Below are 20,474 nucleotides of genomic sequence, written 5' to 3'. Positions count from 1 at the left end.
GCTAAGTTTGGGATCCTGTGTTGAAAAGTTGCTGTCTATATTTGTAGAATTAAGTTAGGATACTGAAGAAGGAAAGCATGACTAATGGGCAAAGGGACAGAGTAATTCTGGGAACCAAGCTACTCATAAGACTCCCTAAGAACTCTGTCCTATAGAATGTGCTATTTTGAAAGAATGGCAAGGAGGCTCTATTCATAATGCTAGGCAGAGATACACCACAGCATGGCAAAATAACAATAGATTAAATTTTTTTCTTTTTCTTTTTCTTTTTTTAACATAACATCCTGGCCATGCCCCCAGGGTTTCCCACCTCCCCCAAGGACACGTGTACAGGGCCAGGCTTCATATGGCCCCTCCTACTGCAGGAGAGGACAGTGGCAGGGGAAGACCAGGGGGAGAAGGACCAGGCCTCTGAACACCCCATAAGCCCAACTGTCCCAATTGGAGGGGAACAGGTGCCCCCATCAAGGGTCTTTAAACCTCTGCCCCAGGACATCTAGATACCTGCAAACAGGACGTTGGGTGAGGTGAGGACAGGGCCACATGGCCACCACCCCAAGAGATTTTTAATTGTAAAGATTTTAATCAAACACAGGTTTTGATCATTTCAGCCAAGAGCATATTTGGCTTAATAAACTGATCAAAACCTAGAGGTAAAACTTACTCAAGATATTCTGACAGCTGTGACATTTTCCATCAAATTCCATGTTCTGATGCTCAAACTTCCTTTATAAGGAGTCAACGAGTTTGGCAAATAACACAAATGTTTTCAGTGGTGCACAGCAAAATTTATCACAGAACCAAAGTAAGTGCAGGTCAAATCCTATCATTTTTCAGATGCAGTTTCTTAAAGCCAAGTCCTGCACCTGGGTTCAGTAACAAACATATTAGGCACTTAAAAGCGATTTCCTTCGACATAAAAGAATAAGGCTCACTCTGCTGCTCAATTTCTGGCTAGCCCTTTACACAGGCTTTGAAGGGAATATTCAAGCCAATGTAAAGAAGCTCATCCTCTAGGAGGGTCACCTTTAGAAAAGGTCTCCTGGTCAGAGAGCTTAATATATGCTGACTCACCCAGGGGTTAGAGAAATGTTAAGCTGTCCGATGATCCTCCAGAAGGTGACAGAGGACACTTCTTAATCTGAGACAGAACAAATGCTGGAGAACTGGGTTCATTCTACCCCTGGAGCCTTCAGCTATTCACAAGTAAGTTACTATGAGGCACCATCCACCCAGAACACACAGGCAAGAACCGGCAAGGAAGTGAGGGCTCCAGGAAGCTGAGAACAGAGGCTGAATAGAGGCCCACATCCAAATGCCTCTGACCCCTCATTTACTTGGAGGACAGAGGGCTCTCAGGCCTAGCTGGGCCAGCTGTTTTTCCCTCTCAATTATAACAAGAACTTCAGCAGACTTTAGAAAGGGGAGAAAAAGTTTCACATTAACTCATGAAACTGAAATAGACTCAACTATTCTAAAAAGTAGAATTAAGTATAAATTATTATGTTGATAAACATAAAGATATACATAATATACATCGACACATGCATATGCACGAATCTCTTGTGGGCTCTCCTTGTGGTTTTGAAAATAAACTACTAATCAGTACGACAATTTGAAAGTATCTATAAACTATACAAACATGATAAGAAAATTGGTATTCATGAATTTACAGCCTTGTATCACAAAAAAATATTTTGGACTTTTAACAGACAAAAATTTACCTATCTGGAAAAATATAGCTATCCAGAAAAAATAATGTCTGAAAGGCTCTGGATAGTAGAGATCCTCTGTAATATCATTTTTCATTTTCTTTTGTTTGTAATTATACAATAGGGTCCTCACATAAGGGCAGTGAAACACAACTGTGCAGTTTCAAAAACAGCTATAAAACAAGTACACAGGGATCCCAGGGTGGCGCAGCGGTTTGGTGCCTGCCTTTGGCCCGGGGCACGATCCTGGAGACCTGGGATCGAATCCCACATCGGGCTCCCGGTGCATGGAGCCTGCTTCTCCCTCTGCCTGTGTCTCTGCCTCTCTCTCTCTCTCTCTCTCTGTGACTATCATAAATAAATAAATTGAAGAAAAATTTAAAAAAAAATAAAAAATAAAAAAATAAAACAAGTACACATGTGCCCACCACGCCATCCAAGAAACAGAACAAGACCACAACACCACCCACCAACCCCCACAAGGTCTTCCATGTTACCCCCCCTTTTTATTATTATTTTTTTAAAGATTTTATTTATTCATGAGAGACACACAGAGAGAGGGAGAGGCAGAGACACAGGCAGAGGGAGAAGCAGGTGCCATGCAGGGAGACTGACATGGGACTTGATCCCGGGTCTCCAGAATCACGCCCTGGGCCAAAGGCGACACTGAACTGCTGAACCACCCGGGCTGCCTTTTTTTTTTTTTTAATTTACTTTGATTGATTGATTGATTGATTGATTGATTTTTAAAGTATGTTACCCCTCCTTTAAGGGGTGACCATCATCCTGAATTTGGTGCTACTTATTCATGCCCTTGCTCTTCTTCCTTCTGACTCTGAAGCTTTCAAAGTGCAATTTGTGTTTGAATCAGATGGAACATAAAGCCTTGCACATAGTGATTGGGAAGCTAGATGATCTAGTGTCCATCTGCCGTCCTGCCTCACGCTGTGCCCTCTCCTCATTCGCAGAAGTGCCTGCAGATTGCCCTGTAGCTCCCAGTGACTCCGAGACACAAGTGACGTGTCACCTCTGCAACTCCCCAAACTAGAGCCCAGTTGTTGCAGGAGAGCAAACTGCTTAGTGAGCCAAGAGTACCAGCTTCCCAAGGACCGGGCTAGACTGGCTCTGAGTTTAACCGAGCTGTAGTACTACCTAGTAAATGTCCTGTCAGACCAGGACATTGATATTTCAACAGATGGAAGAAAAGCCCTGGAGGCAATATACCATTTGGTTACTGTCTTCTTTTGATAACAAATTCCAAGGCAGACTGATTAGCAAGGGCATTTTCTTTCCCTTTTCTTAGTTTTTCTGATTATTGCCATCATTAAAATGATCAAAGTTAGCTCTCATTTGCATTTGAAATTGTATGGAACAGTGTATAGAACAAACTAAAGATAGATTCTTTTGTTCTGTAGCTGTTTACTCTCTATAGCAGACAATTTCATGAACAAAGAGAAAATCAAGCAATACCTCTCTGACACACACACACAAAATAATGCGACTCAAACAAAGGCATTTTGAGAATCATACATCGGGTATTAGAGCATATTATAGCCACTATATCACACAGCTTGTTATTTAATTATTCAGGTGGAAAAGGCAGAAGAGATAGATTCTCCGGCAGCCTCTAAGGGAAAGAACTGTGGAGAGGGATGGGAAGGAAGGACCAGGTCATGATGGAGATGAACCACCCAGAGGGAAAGAAGTCCCAATAAGGAGAAGTTAAAAGCAAAGAGCATCTGAGGGGGATTTTCTTGTTGGGACAATAGATAAAAGGAAGGTAGGCAGACAGGCCAGAGGACAGAATGATGGTAGCAGCTAAGACATGCATTCCCACATGTCTGCTCTACATGGGCTCCAAGAAAACCAGTAGCAAACCTGTGCACAGTGCTCAGGATGCTTTTATTCGCTGCTGTAAGGCTCAACACACTTAATCTTCCTCACACCACTGGGCAGGTTTATGACCCCTGAGCCAGGACCCTGAAACCACAAGCGGGTAGGGGCCATGGAGTCATGAGGAACAGGCTGGAGAGACAGGGAGCCATGGCGTAGCGATGCTGTGTAACCTCCTCAAGGTCACACAGGCATAGCACAGTGGAGCTGGGAGTGCAAAGGTGGGGGTCACAGCTCATAGAGATGTGATGAGGGTGGTGAAGGAGTGACAGTGTACCATTAGCCCAGGTGAGTGGAACCAAGGACAGGGAATCTGCATTTGCGATGCTATACCTGGCCTGCCCATATTCTGACAACCTCATTTTTCCCATATAAGTAACAGCAGATGAGTTCAGGTTGTATTTCCTCAAAATCCAGAACAATCCTCGAGTGTATCAAGCACTATGTTTTGTTTATGTTCCCACACACCTGGAATCCGTGCCCCAATGCATGGCATAAATTTTGGCCAAATGCCCCCTCAGCGTTCTCCTGGTGCGCATCTGGATTCTTCCTACTGGGTCGATGTTGTTTGTGATCTTAAAAATAAAAGTTACCGCAAATTAACAATCTGTCCAAAGTGACCTCACCTGAGGCCTCCTCTCCTCTCCCACCACCCTCATTCTGGCTATGCTGCTCATTCATGGTGCTGTGTCCACCCCTCACCCCCACCACCCCTGGTTCCTGCCAGGCACCTAGGCAGCTCTACACCAGGACTTCTCCTGCAACCCATGGCACCTTCCTTCCTGTCCTGATATGTATAAGGTCCACTGTTCTACTCGTTCTTCAGGATCTCTGATCCCCCAACCCCTGTGTGGGTCCATAGGTGTGTTGACTTCCCCAATGCTCCCTCCTTCCTCTCTCTAACTGTTCAGCCAGGCCCAGCTCCTCCTGCCTCTAGTCCTTGTACGCTTGCTCTCCTTCCAAATTACAGTTCCATCAGCCTCCATCACACTGAACACAGGCCTGCTGCTCACACACTATCCACAGCGACCAGGCTGGGCACTGATCTGGACAACACCCAGCAGTGACTAGAAATAGTGTTGCTTATGGCTCAGAATTGGACATGGAAACCTGCGGACTCACCCCAACATGTAAAGAATGGACATTAAAAATTCTCAGTTGCCAAATGGACTAAGTGTATGACAATAATGGTTTGTGTCTTAAATTTAAGGTTTTATTTTTAAGTATCTCTACTTACATCCCCAATGTGGGGCTCAAACTTACAACCCCGAAATCAAGAGTTCATGATCTATTGCCTCAGCCAATCAAGCACCTCAATAATGAGTTTAAAAAATGTACAATTCAAAGTACACAAAGTATATCTGAGAATTCAAATTTGGGAACTCTATGCAATATAAGTTTCTCTTTAACTTACTGTTTAACCCCAATTAAAGTGCATACCCTAAAGCACTAGGACGTAAAACATTTAATCAGCCTCAGGAGAAGTAGGAATGTAATTTTTCTTTCACATTTCTGTTTAATTCTTTGGATAAAAACCTTTTCTTGAGATGAGATTCACCATTTTAAAGTGAACAGTTCCATGGTGTTTAGCACATTATCACCTCTGTACAACCACATCACCTCCACCTAGTTCCAGCATGTTTTCATACCCCAGCAGGAAACCCCATAGTCATTCTCCACCCCATTCCTAACTCCTGGCACCACTCATAAACTTTGTGTCTCCTTGGATCTGCCTGCTCTGGACCTTTCCTATCTGTGGAATTCTACACTATGTGACCTTATATGTCTGCTTTCACTGGGATCTTGTTTGAGGTTCATCCATGATACTAAACATATCAGTAAAGCATTCTTTGTTATGGCTAAAGAATATTCCGCTATGTGAATAGACCACTTTGTTATTCGCTCTTCTGTTCACAGAGACTGTAGTTGCCTCCACCTTTTGGAAACTGTGAAGAGTGCTGTTGCTAAGAACACATGTGTACATGTACTTGTCTGAGCACCAGTTTTGGGTATATATCTAGGAGTAGAACTGTTGTTCATAATTTACGTGCAACTTTCTGAGGATCTGCCAAACTGGACTTTAGAAAGGTTTGTGAGACATTTATTTTTCATCCAAAAAACACTATTTCCTGTACCTTCTGAATGAAAATGTCTCAAGCACAGATCACTTTCAAGGTACTAAGTGTAGGTAGGCCAGCCCAATGCCAGGCAGGTGCCTCTGCATAAATGGGTCCTTACCTGAGAGAGAGTTGCATCTGCACATGCTTTTCTAGCATCCTAAGAAATAAGAAGGACAAAGGGGAAGTTAGTAACGTTTCATATACGTTCAATCCCAGGTCTTCACATCAGAGTTTCAGAGCACCTCTACAAACTGTTAGAAGCAAAAGTAGAAAGGAAGAGGATGGCATCCTCTCTCCATTGCTCTGTTCAGACACAGTCTAGGGCCGCTGGCAGTCCTGCTATATGTGTCCCAAGTTACAACGAATAGAGCATCAATGGCACCCAATACATTTGAGGCCAGCAGATCATCTTATAACCAGCACAACACCCCTGTGACCCCAGAAATGGAGACTGTGCTGGGAGGACCACACTGGAAGCTGGGTGGCATCAGAGAAACCCCACAAGCGGGTGCTGCTTCCTCTCCTGCCTGCCAAGCCTCCTGTACTTTTCCACAGACCTGCATGTGGACCTCGCTTACTCTAACAGCCCAGGAGCCACGGGGCCCAGAGAAAAAAGTCCAAAAAAGTACTGGATGTCCTTCCGGATCATGTTAACTAAGGATTTTGTTTCCAAGGCCAACAATACCTGACGTTAAAATCTATGAGCAAAGGATCTGGAGTCAAGATAATCAAATTCAGGTAAGACTTTCTGGCTGTCATAGCTGTTATCTGTGTTTTCTTTTTTTTTTTTTTTAAGATTTTATTTATTTATTTTTTTAATTAATTAATTTATTTATTTATTTTAGATTTTATTTATTTATTCATGAGAGACACACCGAGAGAGAGGCAGAGACACAGGCAGAGAGAGAAGCAGGCTCCATGCAGGGAGACCATGTGGGACTCGATCCTGGGACTCCAGGACCACGCACTGGGCCAAAGGCAGATGCTTAGCTGAGCCATCTGGGGATCCCCCTGTTATGTTTTCTTATCTATAAAATGATATTGTGAAGTGGGTAACAACTATAAAGGGATATTCTAAGGCTAAGAAGTTTTTATTGTTCCTAAGTGATCAAATTTACTAGGAAATACACAAAATAGAAAGTCATACATTATGAAGGAAAATGAAACAATAGTTTAAAAGGGGTAAAAATATGAGTGCAGGAGTAATTTCAAAGGAAATTATGACAAATTTCTAATATGAAAAAATGTTTCTATTATGCAGTCATCTCATTATGTACTTTTGAAAGTACAGCATTTGCACATACCTACAGGCTCCCAGGTGGTGGGGATTGGCGGGGGGTAGGGTGGGGGGGTGGGTCCCAGGACACCGTTCTATGGACAAACTACCTTACTGTGAATTTTTTTTTTTAAATATTTTATTTATTTATTCATGAGAGACACAGGGAAAGAGAGAGGCAAAGACACAGGCAGAGGGAGAAGCAGGCTCCATGCAGGGAGCCCGACGTGGGACTCGATCCCGGATCCCCAGGACCAGGCCCGGGGCCGAAGGCAGCGCTAAACCACTGAGCCACCCAGGCTGCCCACTGTGAATTATTTTTATTGCATGAAACTGGAGGGAATATTTATTAGCAGAGAACATGGAAATGTACTCAAAGACATTATTATTATAAACATACCAAAGATCTAAATTTCAAATTCAGCTTTAATTATCCTATTAGAAGTCATTCTGCTTAATTAATTCTACTTAATGGATTAAATAATTAAAACACCAAAAATTGTATCATCAAGTACTTCTATGCCAGCACCTAAATTTGGGGTAAGGAGCAAGCAGATGGAAGGTCCAGAGTAGCAAGTCTTTCATCAGGGGATCTGACAACTACTAAGTTTATTAACTTTATTTCTGAACACCACTCTTACTAATGTTATACATGGATTTTCGTTTTAAAAAAGAATAATGAGAATTTTTTAAGTGAAAAAATAAATCATGGGACTTAAGCAACTTCACCTTGATTAGCATCCAAAGATCAACCTGGATTTCACACTGCACCATACAACAGACCGTGGTGATACTATCGGTAAAAGGAGGGAAAAGCCATTTTAAAACTAAACACCAAGAACTCCAATTCAGTCTTCATTTTAACCAAATGTCTATGCCACTGAGTGCAGCATTTCTCAGAACAAGCTGGAAGAATTCTCCTAATGGAAGCAATCTCTGTTAACTGCTTCCTAAAGACAAATTTCTACCATCTTTCAGATTAATTTCCAATTGAATGGACTGGTGAAAATGTGGATAATGGATAAATTATTTATGCAAAAGTTTCTATACTGGCTGTGATGAGAAATGCCATTGAAGACAACAATGGCCCTCTCTTTTGTTTCCTTAAACCAGAGTAGATCCAAGGCAGTGATCACTCAGTTCCCTGCAGAGTGAGGTTTCTTCCTACTTGGCCCCAGGGAAATCACCTGATCTGCTCAGTTGCTGGACAGTTAATACTTGGGACTGTCACAAACTCTGAGTCTCCTCACTTGCATGGGTTGGTACAGTGGCTTTGTAAACAATTTGCACCGTACATTTCCGAGTTTTTCTATAATCCATCAATTAGCTCATGTACTTTAAGTCATGCAATGGTTTGAACAGTATCTTTTTGAGAATTTGTGTTCCCTCAAAATCTAAAGTGGGATGAGGGCTGCCTCAGTGGCTCTGTCAGTTAAATGCCCAACTCTTGATCTCAGCTCAGGTCTTAATTACAGGGTTGCAAGTACAAGTCCCGTGCCAGGCTCCACACTGAATGTGGAGCCTGCATGCACGCATTCATAAAGAAATAAATAATGGGATGAGATGGTCCTTGGCATCTTTCAGCTTAAAAAAAAAAAATCTAAGAAAACCAAAGCCTCGGGGGATCACTGGGTGGCTTAGCGGTTTAACGCCTGCCTTCAGCCCAGGGCGTGATCCTGGGGTCTTGGGATCCAGTCCCAATTCGGGCTCCCTGTATGGAGCCTGCTTCTCCCTCTGCCTGTGTCCCTGCCTCCCTCTCTCTCTCTCTCTCTCTCTCTCTCATAAATACATACATACATACATACATACATACATAAATAAATAAATAAATAAAAAAAACCAAAGCCTCTTAGAATCATCCACTACTGCTTGTTTGATTTCCTGCTCCCTGCATTCTTTAACAAGTATGTATTTCTTGGGCATTCAGGAAAAAAAAAGGGTATTTTTTTTTTTAATTTTTTCTTTCTGAAAGAAAGTCACCTATTTGGTGCAATAGACTTTGCTGTCCGACCCTGTGCTGTAAAAAGAAACCAGCACAGACTTAATTAGCTCCTGAGACTGGCCTGAGCTGGTGGGTGTACAGAAGGCTGCAGTTCAGGAGCAATCCTCAGGATGGTCCAGAGTGGAGCCACAAGAACATGAAATATAGTAAGACAAGCTGAGGCCTGTCGTTCACTGTAGGACACACTGAAATCTCAAGGCTTGGTATAAAAAAAGGAATGTGAAATAATAAAAACACCTATTTTTAAAAGATTTTATTTTGGGGGTGCCTAGGTGGCTTACTTGGTTGGAAGTCTGCCTTTGGCTTGGGGTCATGATCTCAGGGTCCTGGGATAGAGCCCTGCAAGGGCTCCCTACTCAGTGGGGAGTCTGTTCTCCCTCTGCCCCTCCTTCCCACTCAAGAGTGCATGCACTCTTTCTCTTTCAAATAAATAAATAAATAAACAAACAAACAAACAAACAAAAATCTTTAAAAAAAAGTAATAACAAAAAGATTTTGTTTTTAAGTAATCTCTACATCCAACATGGGACTCAAACTTACAACCCTGAGATCAACAGTTGCATGCTCTTCTGACTGACCTGGCCACATCTATTAAAAATGGATTCCACATATTTTTCACATTTTTATTTTTAATTTTTTCTAGATTTTAAGTAATCTTTCTATCCAAGGTGGGGTTCAAACTCACAACCCCCAGACCAAGAGTCACATGCTTCCCCGACTGTGCCAGCCAGGCGCCCCTCTATTCACACTTTCAAACCCCACAGCTGGCTACAGGATAGCCCTGCACAGTATAACTGGCTCTACAAAGTGGGAAAAGATATAACATTAACTCTCGGGCTTTCTTCCCCGCCCCCCACCCCAAACTTGGATGTCTTTCACCTATGCCGCACAAACCTCCTTTATCTGCCATGAACAGATCCAAATCCACTAAGAACAACTTCTAAATAATAATTTATAGCTACTAGAAAAACAAAATTCTGATTTCTATATTCTGGAAGGTAGACAGCCATATTAAACAAGTCTGATCAGAGCAAACCACTAAAAACACCAAGTCTTCCTTATTTTTATTGAGCTATATCCAATCATTTGAATGTTAGGATTTAAAACCTGAAAGACACTTTGTTTTCTCTTGGCTGTAGATCTTTAAAAAATTCATGATCTTTTCTCAAGCTTAAAAAAAAAAAACTTGGCTACCCTGATGCTGAGGCTCCTTTCCACAGTTATCACCAGGCTTTCTGAACACAGAGCTGGTCCTTTTGAAAGGGATTGGGCTCCATCCTTACAGCGGACTCAGAAAAATAAACTGCTATTTAGACACATACTGAAAAATGATGCTCTGAGAAGAGCTGGGCCTGAGAAGCCCCTTCATCAAATGGACATAAACCTGCCTCAATGTCCTCAGGATGGTTTTTCTGGGGGTCCACCCCTCCTTTTCTTAGTCTTCTTATAAACAGTGTGAGAACAGGTACAAGTACATTTATTTATTTATTTATTTATTTATTTATTTATTTATCTATTTATTTAAAGTACTTGTATTTAATGTTTCTCTAGAAAGTGTTCATTTCAAGTACTGCCTCACAAAATGGGAGAACAGAATCCATGACTTCAGATCCCTCCCAGTCCTGCCTTTTCAGAAGTACATGGGCTCTACGGGGAACATCACACACCAGTGACAGGCTGGGATTAAAAGCTGTAGAACTCTGGGAGCTACTTGCTGTACAGGGTGGCTAAATGACATGTAGGTGTTTGTATCTCCGGCTAGATGTGCCTGCTCTCATTTAACAGCCTACGTAAACTTGCAGGTGCCAGCATCCACCCTAGGATCCTTGGATACCCTGGGCACACCTAAGACACCTTCCACCATTGTTGTTAATACTCTTTTTTTTATTTTTTAATTTTTTTTAATACTCTTTTTTTTTAAACAAGTTTCCTGTCCTCAACAGTCACAAGGGAGGGAAGCAAACACCACATTCTACATAGTGACCAAAATAATGTCATTAATGAATTCCCAAGGTTAAGAAAATAATATATAGAGAGACATTTACAAATTCTATGAAAACATTGTAGGTATTAACTATATACTGGAAAACAAAACCCTGAAAACCATGTGCTAGGCCAAATATCTGGTTCTAATTAGCAAATCCTGGGCCAGTGAAAATTCAGTTTCAATCCAAAACACTGAATACTTATTTTGAAATCCACCTTTCCCAAAACAGATAAACATCTCACCTGAAATCCAAATGATTTATAAAATAAGCTAAGCACACATGTAGCTACCTACCCTAATTTGGTTTTTAAGCTGCTCGGCCTCCTGCCGTAACTGGTCAAGTTCACTCATCTTCGGTTCCTAGTGCTCTTCAATACCAACTCAAGGAATCTGAGATCTGAAACAGAAATACAAGCATAAAAAAATTAATAAACAATGGTTGAGTAACTTAGGAAAGCAGACAACAAAAGGAAATTGGGATTTTAAGAGCTGTAATTTTATTAGAGGTCAGAGCACTTTTCTTCAGCATTCATCAGAACTTCTAAAGTGCCTACCAAGGGCTGGATTAATAAAATATGACTATCATCCACTAGCTTTTACAATGACAATGTCTAACAGACCACTCAATAGATGGTGGGGGGCTAAAAAAGGAAAAATCTGATAAGCATTTTTCATGAAGGATCAGAGTCTCATTATAAACCCAAGAACATAACACTGACATTAGAAGATCTAGAAGATCTCTCATACAGAAAACCAGGGGTAGTCAAGTTCAGGAAACGAGCAGAGTGGCAACTTGACAACCCAGTACCTCAATACAATGTTGACAATCTTGAACCCGTGATCCCCACAGAGGATGTCAGAATGTTTACAGAGCAATTCTGAAAGGACTCAGCGTGGTATCCAGCAAGCCTCTGGGTCAGGGACATCTCACTCTCCCACCAAAATGGGCCCTGAGATCCCAGTAAACTCAGAAGCAGTAACTCCATCCTTACAGGCATAGGCCAAATTAGGCTCAGTACAAGTACCCCTAACCCGGTCTCATGAGACAGTGTTCCTGAAATCAGACTCAAAATAAAATCACCCTTCAAGCTAGACACTTATTTTCTAAAGGGAATGTGGTAATCAGGGTTTGCATTTCTGACTGTTAAATCAGTGGTAATTATGACCAGTGTATCACAAAGCTGAAGATAAAATCACCAACCTCTCTTTAAAAAAAAAAAAAAGATTGATTTATTTATTTATGATAGAGAAAGAGAGAGAGAGAGAGAGAGAGAGAGAGAGAGAAAGAGAGAGAGGCAGAGACACAGGAGGAGGGAGAAGCAGGCTCCATGCCGGAAGCCCGATGCAGGACTCGATCCCGGGACTCCAGGATCACGCCCTGGGCCAAAGGCAAGTGCTAAACCGCTGAGCCACCCAGGGATCCCCCAACCTCTCTTAATCACTTAAGACTACAATGAGCTCCTACATGCAAATATTGCTTATCCAAGGGCCTCAACACCCAATGCAAACACATATGAGATTTTATGCAAAACTGACAGAGTTAATATTATATACACCAGACACTTAATTTAACAATAGCTATTTTCTTGAGATTGAAATGGTTCGGGGAAATTGTCTGGAGGACCCAGGAAGCATTATTTGTTAAGAGTTACTAGATAAACTTCCCTACTCTGCACAAAAGCATTCAAATAAATTTACCTGGCTTACATTACAGAAACTTAATGTATACTTACTGATGAAAACAAAAATATCTTTGCCAATAAGGAATATATTTAAAAAGTGCGTTTGTTAGTTATTGCTTTCAGCTATGCTGCCTGTTCACAGCTACAAAACAGGACAGGCAGGAGGCAGAGGGGTGATTGCGGTGCATGCTGAATCTCCAGAAAGCAATCTCAAGTTGCTAGCACTGACCTTCAATCAAAGTCTGTAGAACCATCAGGAAAGGCCTTATCGGGACAGGATGGGATGTGAAGGCACCTCTGGGAAGGCGATACACGGTGACACAGTTTCAGAAATATTTCTGACCAAAATAGTTGTTTCTAAAGGCATTATTTTAAGTGGATGCTGGAAGCATGTAGAAAGCTTCAAAGAATATCTCCCCAAAAGGAGCACTGCTGAAGCTTGATGTAGGAGAGGCTACACTGCAGACACTTTATCCCTGTAACATCATGGTTAATACTCTCTCCAGTCTTTATATACAAACTCTCCAGAATTGCAATTTATGAATATTAAGGTATGCAACAGTCACAGTGCCAAGAAAATACAAGATAATTTTTAAAACAAAAAGCTGTGATGATGTGTCCTCTGAGTTTACGGACTGCTTTGTATTCTTTCTGCCAGCCAGGACATCCTACCACCACTCACACATATTTATATGTAATCCTATTACACCTCACACACAATTATGCAGGGTTGGGGGTAGTCTTATTCCAGCAACACCACCCTACCCCTCATGGTAAAGAAGGTCTGTAAAGCCACTTTACTCAGGGGATCCCTGGGTGGCTCAGTGGTTTAGTGACTGCCTTTGGCCCAGGGTGGGATCCTGGAGTCCCGGGATAGAGTCCTACATCCGGCTCCCTGCACGGAGCCTGCCTCTCCCTCTGTTTGTGTGTCTGCCTCTCTCTCTCTCTCTCTCTGTCTCTCATGAATAAATAAATGGAATCTTTAAAATAAATAAATATATAAAAATAAAAAGCCACTTTATTCAATCCTTCCAAAATCAATGTTGAAGAAAAGTAACAGCTAATGGTTGTCATGGGGTAAAAACTGAATTGTTAAGTTTTATAATAAGTACTTTTATTTTTTATTTTTAAAGATTTTATTTATTAATTCATGAGAGACACAGAGAGAGAGAGGCAGAGACACAGGCAGAGGGAAAAGCAGGCTACATGCAGGGAGCCCGACATGAGACTCAATCCCAGGTCTCCAGGATCACACCCTGGGCTGAAGGCGGCACTAAACCGCTGAGCCATCTGGGCTGCCCTAAATAAGTATTGTTAAGAGGGTGGTGGTGCCTGGGTGGCTCAGTCGTTTGAGCGTCCAACTCTTGGTTTCAGTTCAGGTCATGATTTCTGGGTCCCATGTGGGGCTCCGTACTCCGTGGGGAGTCTGCTTGGGAATATCTCTCCCTCTGCCCCTCCCCTGACTCGTATGAGCACTCTCACTTTCTCTCTAAAATAAATAAAATCTTAGATTATCAGTTTTATTTTTTTTAAGATTTTATATATTTATTTGAGAGAGAGAGTGCACTAGAGAGGGGGAGGGAGAAAGAGAGCAAAGCACAAGTAGGGGGCAGAGGGCAAGGGAGAAGCAGGCTCCTTGCTGAGCAGACAGCCTGATACGGGATTCAATCAGGATAATCATCACCCAGCTGTACTGTTCTAAACTAGAGAAATGAATTAATTGAAAACCTAAGTGTCTGGGGATCCCTGGGTGGCTCAGCGGTTTAGCGCCTGCCTTTGGCCCAGGGCCCAAACCTGGAGTCCCGGGATCGAGTCCCACGTCGGGCTCCTGGCATGGAGCCTGCTTCTTCCCTCCTCCTGTGTCTCTGCCTCTCTCTCTCTTTCTCTCTATGTCTATCATAAATAAATAAATAAATCTTTAAAAATTTAAAAAAAAAAAGAAAACCTAAGTGTCTTTAAAACAAGAAGATCCATTTAACTCAGTACTCCACAGAATTTCAGAAGCAACATACCAATACTTGCTGACTCGAGTCTTTACTCACGAGCAAAGAGAACAAAACCAGATCTATTTCTCTTTTATCAGTAAATAGCATAAATTATTAATGCTACCTTTTAATTACAGATCCCTTTATAATCAGTGTCTACATTTGAGTCTCAACAGAGAGACTCAAAATCCCCATTTGTTCATTCTTAAGAAAACAGGTATTCCTACGGCTACTAGCAATAAAAATAAATGTCCTGTAAGACCCTATTTAATCTATACTATTGGCTGGGTGAGAAAGAGAAACCTAGTTAAACATCTGAAAAATTTTTTTAAATTACATTCTCTATTCTCCATGTCAAAGGTGTATTTTCTGAAATCGAATCTGGAAAAGAAGGTTTTTTTTTTTTATAGATAGATGGACTTTCACTGATGAAGGGGTACTCAGGATCTCCAGCACCCTGGCCTTCCTGCCCCTGAGTGGGCACTGTCTAGGACCTCCTTGATGAGATATGTGTGCACATTTTTTGCTCGAAGCCAATGGACACTGACCCAGCACTAGAGCCTGAGCATGAAGAGGCTGGACAACACAGAAAACCAGGTAGTCAATGCTCCTCCAAAGCGAAACTGGCAGCCCACGGACAGCAAGGAGCACACATACTCAAATAGAGTGCAAGTAAGAAGAAGCAAAAAACGTTCTAACCCCATAAATTAAAAGCTTACCCCAAATGCTCTTCTATGAGGACACGGTAAATAGACAAGGTACAGAATAGAGTATAAATGATGACGAGTTGCTCTTTGTGGACCTAAAAAGGATAAACATCTATGCTAATGAGAGGAACGTTTCTTCTCTGCATGTGAGAAAATGTTAATAGTGGTTGTTTTCAGAGAATGATAGGAATAGTGGGGGATGCCTGGGTGGCTCAGTGGTTGCGCATCTGCCTTTGGCTCAGGTTGATCCCTGGTCCTGGGATCCCAAGGTCCTGGGATCAAGTCCCACATGGGGCTCCTCACAGGGACCCTGCTTATCCCTCTGCCTGTGTCTCTACCTCTCTCTGTCTCTCATGAATAAGTAAATAAAATCTTAAAAAAAAAAAAGAAATAGTGGGGCAGCTTTTACTTTTCACACTATCTTTTATGCATATACTTTATCTTTCAAAAAAAAAATGTTAACAGGTTATCTGGGCCCTGAAACCAAGAAGTATTCATATTATTTTGCCCATACTTTTCAGTTTTAAAAACAAAATTACTTGATGTTAACTTTTAACTGAAAGAACTATTACAGATTGCTAAGAACAATAACGAAGATGGAATAAACACCTGGAAAAATGCCTGACATATATTAAATCAAAATCAAAGTTGTGTGTAATAATCTTAGCTATTTTACAAGATTATAAATATATTTTAGTATAAAAAAGACATTTAAAAAGACTAATTGCATTTTGTTAGATTATTGGCCATATTTTCCTCTTCATTTTCCAAGCATTGATAACACAGTTTATGTTACTCGGACAAAAAAAATATGTACATTTTAAAAGTCTTACTTACATGAAGTCACTATGCTTTTCTCTTCACTATCCTTAGATCCCCAGAGCCTTCTGAAAGCCCCACCATCAGGTTCCCAGGGCCTGGGCTCCTTCTCTTCTCCCGTGCCAAAGTCACTGCTAAGCTCTGGCCTTGCTGACTCAGTGCATTCACCAGTCTAATCCACTAAGACAGGACCTGCTGAGAGCCTCACATCTGTTCTTTATGACCCACATTGCCATTAGCTTTTATTTAGAACTTCTATTCTAGATATACTTTTCATAGAAATTTAAATAACTTAAAAGTATATGATCTACCCTAATTTAGATTAAATCCAATGTACCTTTGTAAGTCAAAGTGTTAACACAAATTTTTTATTCAAATACTTCACATTTGCAATATACCGTGCTTCTGGTGGCCCCCATCGCTTCACTTCCCTCTCAGAGACCCCAGTAAGGTATGGGAAGAACTTCAAGGGTGCCCCCAGAACCCCACAGTCACTAACAATGACATTCAGGCTCCAAGTTAATGACAAGATGGGGTGATTATATAAAAAAATGATTCCAAGTTTTGGTTCTGCCATATACAAAGAATTGTGGCATTAGATCACTTTTCAGTCTGGTCCATCTGCGAATGGTGTTACCTACATCCACAGAGCTGAAATGAAAATTAAATGAGACAGCTAGAAAGTGCTCCATAAGCCTTTCAGCAATTAGACTATGATGTATACTTACCTTTCAACAGAGCAGCCACAATGCATACATGTGGTTTCACAGGCAAAGAGAGGGCAGCCCAAGACATTAGCAACTGGCATACCCATGGGCCATGGTGGTGCTACATTGAAACGTAACAGCAGTAGCACCTGTTAACCTTTTAAAATAAAACTGCTATTTTACCACCAAAAGATGGGTTTACTGGGGAACAACAGAGAATTGCCAATTCCGGACAAGCAAGCCACAGCAAATCCAAAGGCAAATCCAACAAATACAGGAAAGGAGGAACCTGGGAGGGTTGTTTTGAATGAACATCCACTGGAGAGAAGCAGGGGTTCAGCATAATGATGGCTTCTCACTGGCTGAGTTGCAGGGCCAGTGGATCTCTTCTCTTTCTCCCTGCAATTGACACTGAGTGGCACCAGCTCCCTCTATCAACTTCCTCTTCTAGTACCCCCAGACTATGTTTGTGAGATTTCCCACAATGTTCACACATCTCTGAAACTTCATAAATCAAAACCAGCCCCACTGAGCAACCCATCACATGAAGCAGAAGGTGGCTAACTAGCTCAGCCACAAAAGTACCACAACTCAAAGTTGAAGAAGCATTTTGAGAGAAAAGTATTTGCATGAGGAATTTAAATCAATTTCATCAGTTTTTCTATTTTTCATTCATTCCCAAATCCAAGTTAATCTCCAAATTACAACCATGCAAATCTAAAGGGCAATAGAAAGTACATAACCTCTCCTTATGTTACACTCTTACTGCCCTGACAAAACGGGGAGCAGCACAAAGCAGAACAAGGACACCAGGCTCAGTAAACAAGTGATATGCCTGAGCAGATCCACAGTGTGGACACTCCATCCAGGACTTATCCACAGCCTTCGCTGTCACTTAGAAGTATACAGCAACATATCTAAGAAAACTTCAAATGAAGTTTGCTTTACAACAACCAAAAAGGAGGAAAACAGGCGAAGGCATATATATAAAACAAGATTGGTTGTGAGTTGGTTATTGTTGTAGTTTGATGATGAAGTTCCTATACTATTAACTTTTGTATTTACTTCAACTTTTCATTAAGTTTTTTTTTAATGTTAGATGATGGATCTTATTCAAAATCCAAATATACACACTTTATTTTTTTAAGTGTTTATTTATTCATGAGAAATAGAGAGAGAGAGAGAGAGAGAGAGAGAGGCAGAGATACAGGCAGAGAGAGAAGCAGGTTCCATGCAGGAAGCCCAATGTGGGACTTGATCTCAGGACCCCAGGATCACGCCCTGAGCCAAAGGCAGATGCTCAACCACTGAGCCACCCAGGCATCCCTAAACATACACATTTTAGAGAAAATCAGAAAATCTGAATCTGGTTTGGGTGTTTGGTGGCATGAAAGAGTTGCTGTTCCTTTGTTTGGTGTCACAGTGGGAATAAAGTCCATAGTGTTAGAAATATTCCTTACTTATGCGTGAAATGATGTGATTTTGGGATTTGCTTTAAAATACTCCAGAATAGGGGCACCTGGGTGGCTCCAGTCGTTGTGTCTGCCTTCAGCTCAGGTCATGATCCCAAGCCTGCTTCTCCTTCTGCCTGTGTCTCTGCCTGTCTCTTTCATGAATAAATTAAAAAATATACATTTAAAGAAAATAAAAATAAAGTACTCCAAGATAAAAAGGAAGGAAGGAGGGAGGGAGAAGATTAAACAAAATTAGAAAAATAATGTAAATGTTGGAGATGAGTGATTACATGTTTTTTTATCTACGTTTGAACATTCCCATAATACATTTTTTCAAAGTCAGTATTTCCTGGTATGGTCTGACTGTATTATAAGCCTATGTTAAATCTGTCATAAGCCTCTTGATTTAGAAGTCTGGAAGCACAGGGGCACCTGGGGGGCTAAGTCAATTGACTGACTGACTCTTGATTTTGGTTTGAGTCATGATCTCTGAGTTGTGGAATGGAGCCCCACACTGAGCTCTACACTGGGCACAGGGTCTGCTTGGGATTCTCTCTCCCTCTTCTTCAGCTCTCTCTCTCTTTCTGACAAATAAATAAAATCTTAAAAAAAAAAAAGTTTTTTGTTTTGTTTTTTACAGAGAGAGAGAGTGCACAAGCAGGAGTGGCAGGCAGAGTAAGAGGGAGAAGCAGGTTCCTTGTGAAGTAGGGAGCCCAATATGGGGCTCAATCCCAGAACCCTGGGATCACAACCTGAACCGAATGCAGACATTTAACAGACTGAGCCACCCAGACACCCTAAATAAATAAAACCTTTAAAAAAAAGTCTGGGAACACAGGCATCCTCCAGGCAGATCATGCAGTGTCCTCAGACTTTTTCCTGCAATGACACAGACTGCCTGCCACTTCAGCCAGTTTTGAGAAGAACTCAATCCCAGTAATTCCCAAATATGTCTGAACAACAGAATGGTCAACCTTAGAGACTTATATATCCATGTTTCAAAAGTGATAAAAAATAGCATTATTTTGATGATATATTACCACCAAATCAGCTTCTATAAAGTATCAGATACCAGAATATTCAATGAAATAAAAAGTAAACCATAACTAGTTTTTATATAGGGAGCCAGATGGTAATGAAGATACAGAAAGGAAATGCAACCACGTGTTACACCCTCATTTGGCTCTGGTTTAACGATCCAGCAAACTTTTACATGTTATTTGAAAAGTACTCTATTAGGATGCAGTATATTTAAATAGTCTGCCCTCAACATCTCGGATGTCTCCTCAGATTTCCCTGCTTCTCAATTTTCTGATGCAAATTTTAAACAGCCCCCTACTTAAATGCTTACTATTAGATAATGCATACACAAGCAACTTCTCCTTTGCACACTTTACATTTATGGACAATGGAGTTTAATTTTCTTAATTTACTGCTTAACCCCATTTTAAAGCACATCCCCTAAAGCATTAGGACAAAGTAAAAAACTTAATCATCCTCAGTAGAAATAAATTCACACAACAATCATCTTTTCTGTAAACAGAAAAATAAGACGTAAGAAACAATCTCTACATATGCTGAATGTACCTATTAGCCCTACAAAGAATCTGAACGCCCCTGGGTCCCCAGCTGACATTTTAGAAAACAGGAGGAACCTCACTCACTTCAGTTTACTACCTTTCAAAAATAAAAGTTCTTACACTTTTCAAATGTCAACAAAACCTTCATAGATAATTCATGAAGTTACCAGTAGCCAAATGCCACTCATACTTAAACTGAATTTTTGGGAACCTAACGTGTCCTTCTATTTTTTTTTTTAATAAATTAATTAACGTGTCCTTCTAGAAGTCTGTGCTCAACCCTGACACCAATGTAGTGGAAAAGCCTGCTGCCCTGTGAACAGCTGCAACACCACTCTGACACACACGCCCCCAATTTCCCAGCTCTCTGCCAATGTTCAAGTGAGGAGTCATAATAGAGCCTATGTGCACCAAAAAGAACTGTCTGACAAAAATCAACCACGCACCTGGCAACAACAAGAAAGTAATCCAGCTCTATGGAGATTGTAGAGCAGTTTCTCTTACAACCAAAAGCAAGACAAATCAATTTTGTAAGATACCCCTACCCCCT

General features: G+C 41.2%; 1 protein-coding gene across 3 annotated transcripts in view; it reads right to left on the bottom strand.

Annotated features, from left to right (window-relative positions):
- GNB1 (G protein subunit beta 1) overlaps nucleotides 1-20,474 on the bottom strand; it is a 102,227-nt gene that overhangs the window by 22,401 nt on the left and 59,352 nt on the right. For all 3 annotated transcript variants that reach the window (XM_055306838.1, XM_055306837.1, XM_055306836.1), the window contains 3 exons: nucleotides 11,285-11,387; nucleotides 5,844-5,882; nucleotides 4,074-4,180 (listed from right to left, as the gene is read on the bottom strand). In XM_055306838.1, the coding sequence (XP_055162813.1) occupies nucleotides 4,074-4,180; nucleotides 5,844-5,882; nucleotides 11,285-11,341 (203 nt within the window). In that variant the 5' untranslated portion in view covers nucleotides 11,342-11,387. The remainder of the gene's footprint in view (nucleotides 1-4,073; nucleotides 4,181-5,843; nucleotides 5,883-11,284; nucleotides 11,388-20,474) is intronic.

Source organism: Nyctereutes procyonoides, unplaced genomic scaffold (genome assembly GCF_905146905.1).
Source record: "Nyctereutes procyonoides isolate TBG_1078 unplaced genomic scaffold, NYPRO_anot_genome, whole genome shotgun sequence".
In the NCBI taxonomy this organism is placed as follows: Eukaryota; Metazoa; Chordata; class Mammalia; order Carnivora; family Canidae; genus Nyctereutes; species Nyctereutes procyonoides.
Note: the sequence above shows the minus strand (reverse complement) of the source record. Positions and strands in the feature narration are given on the sequence as shown.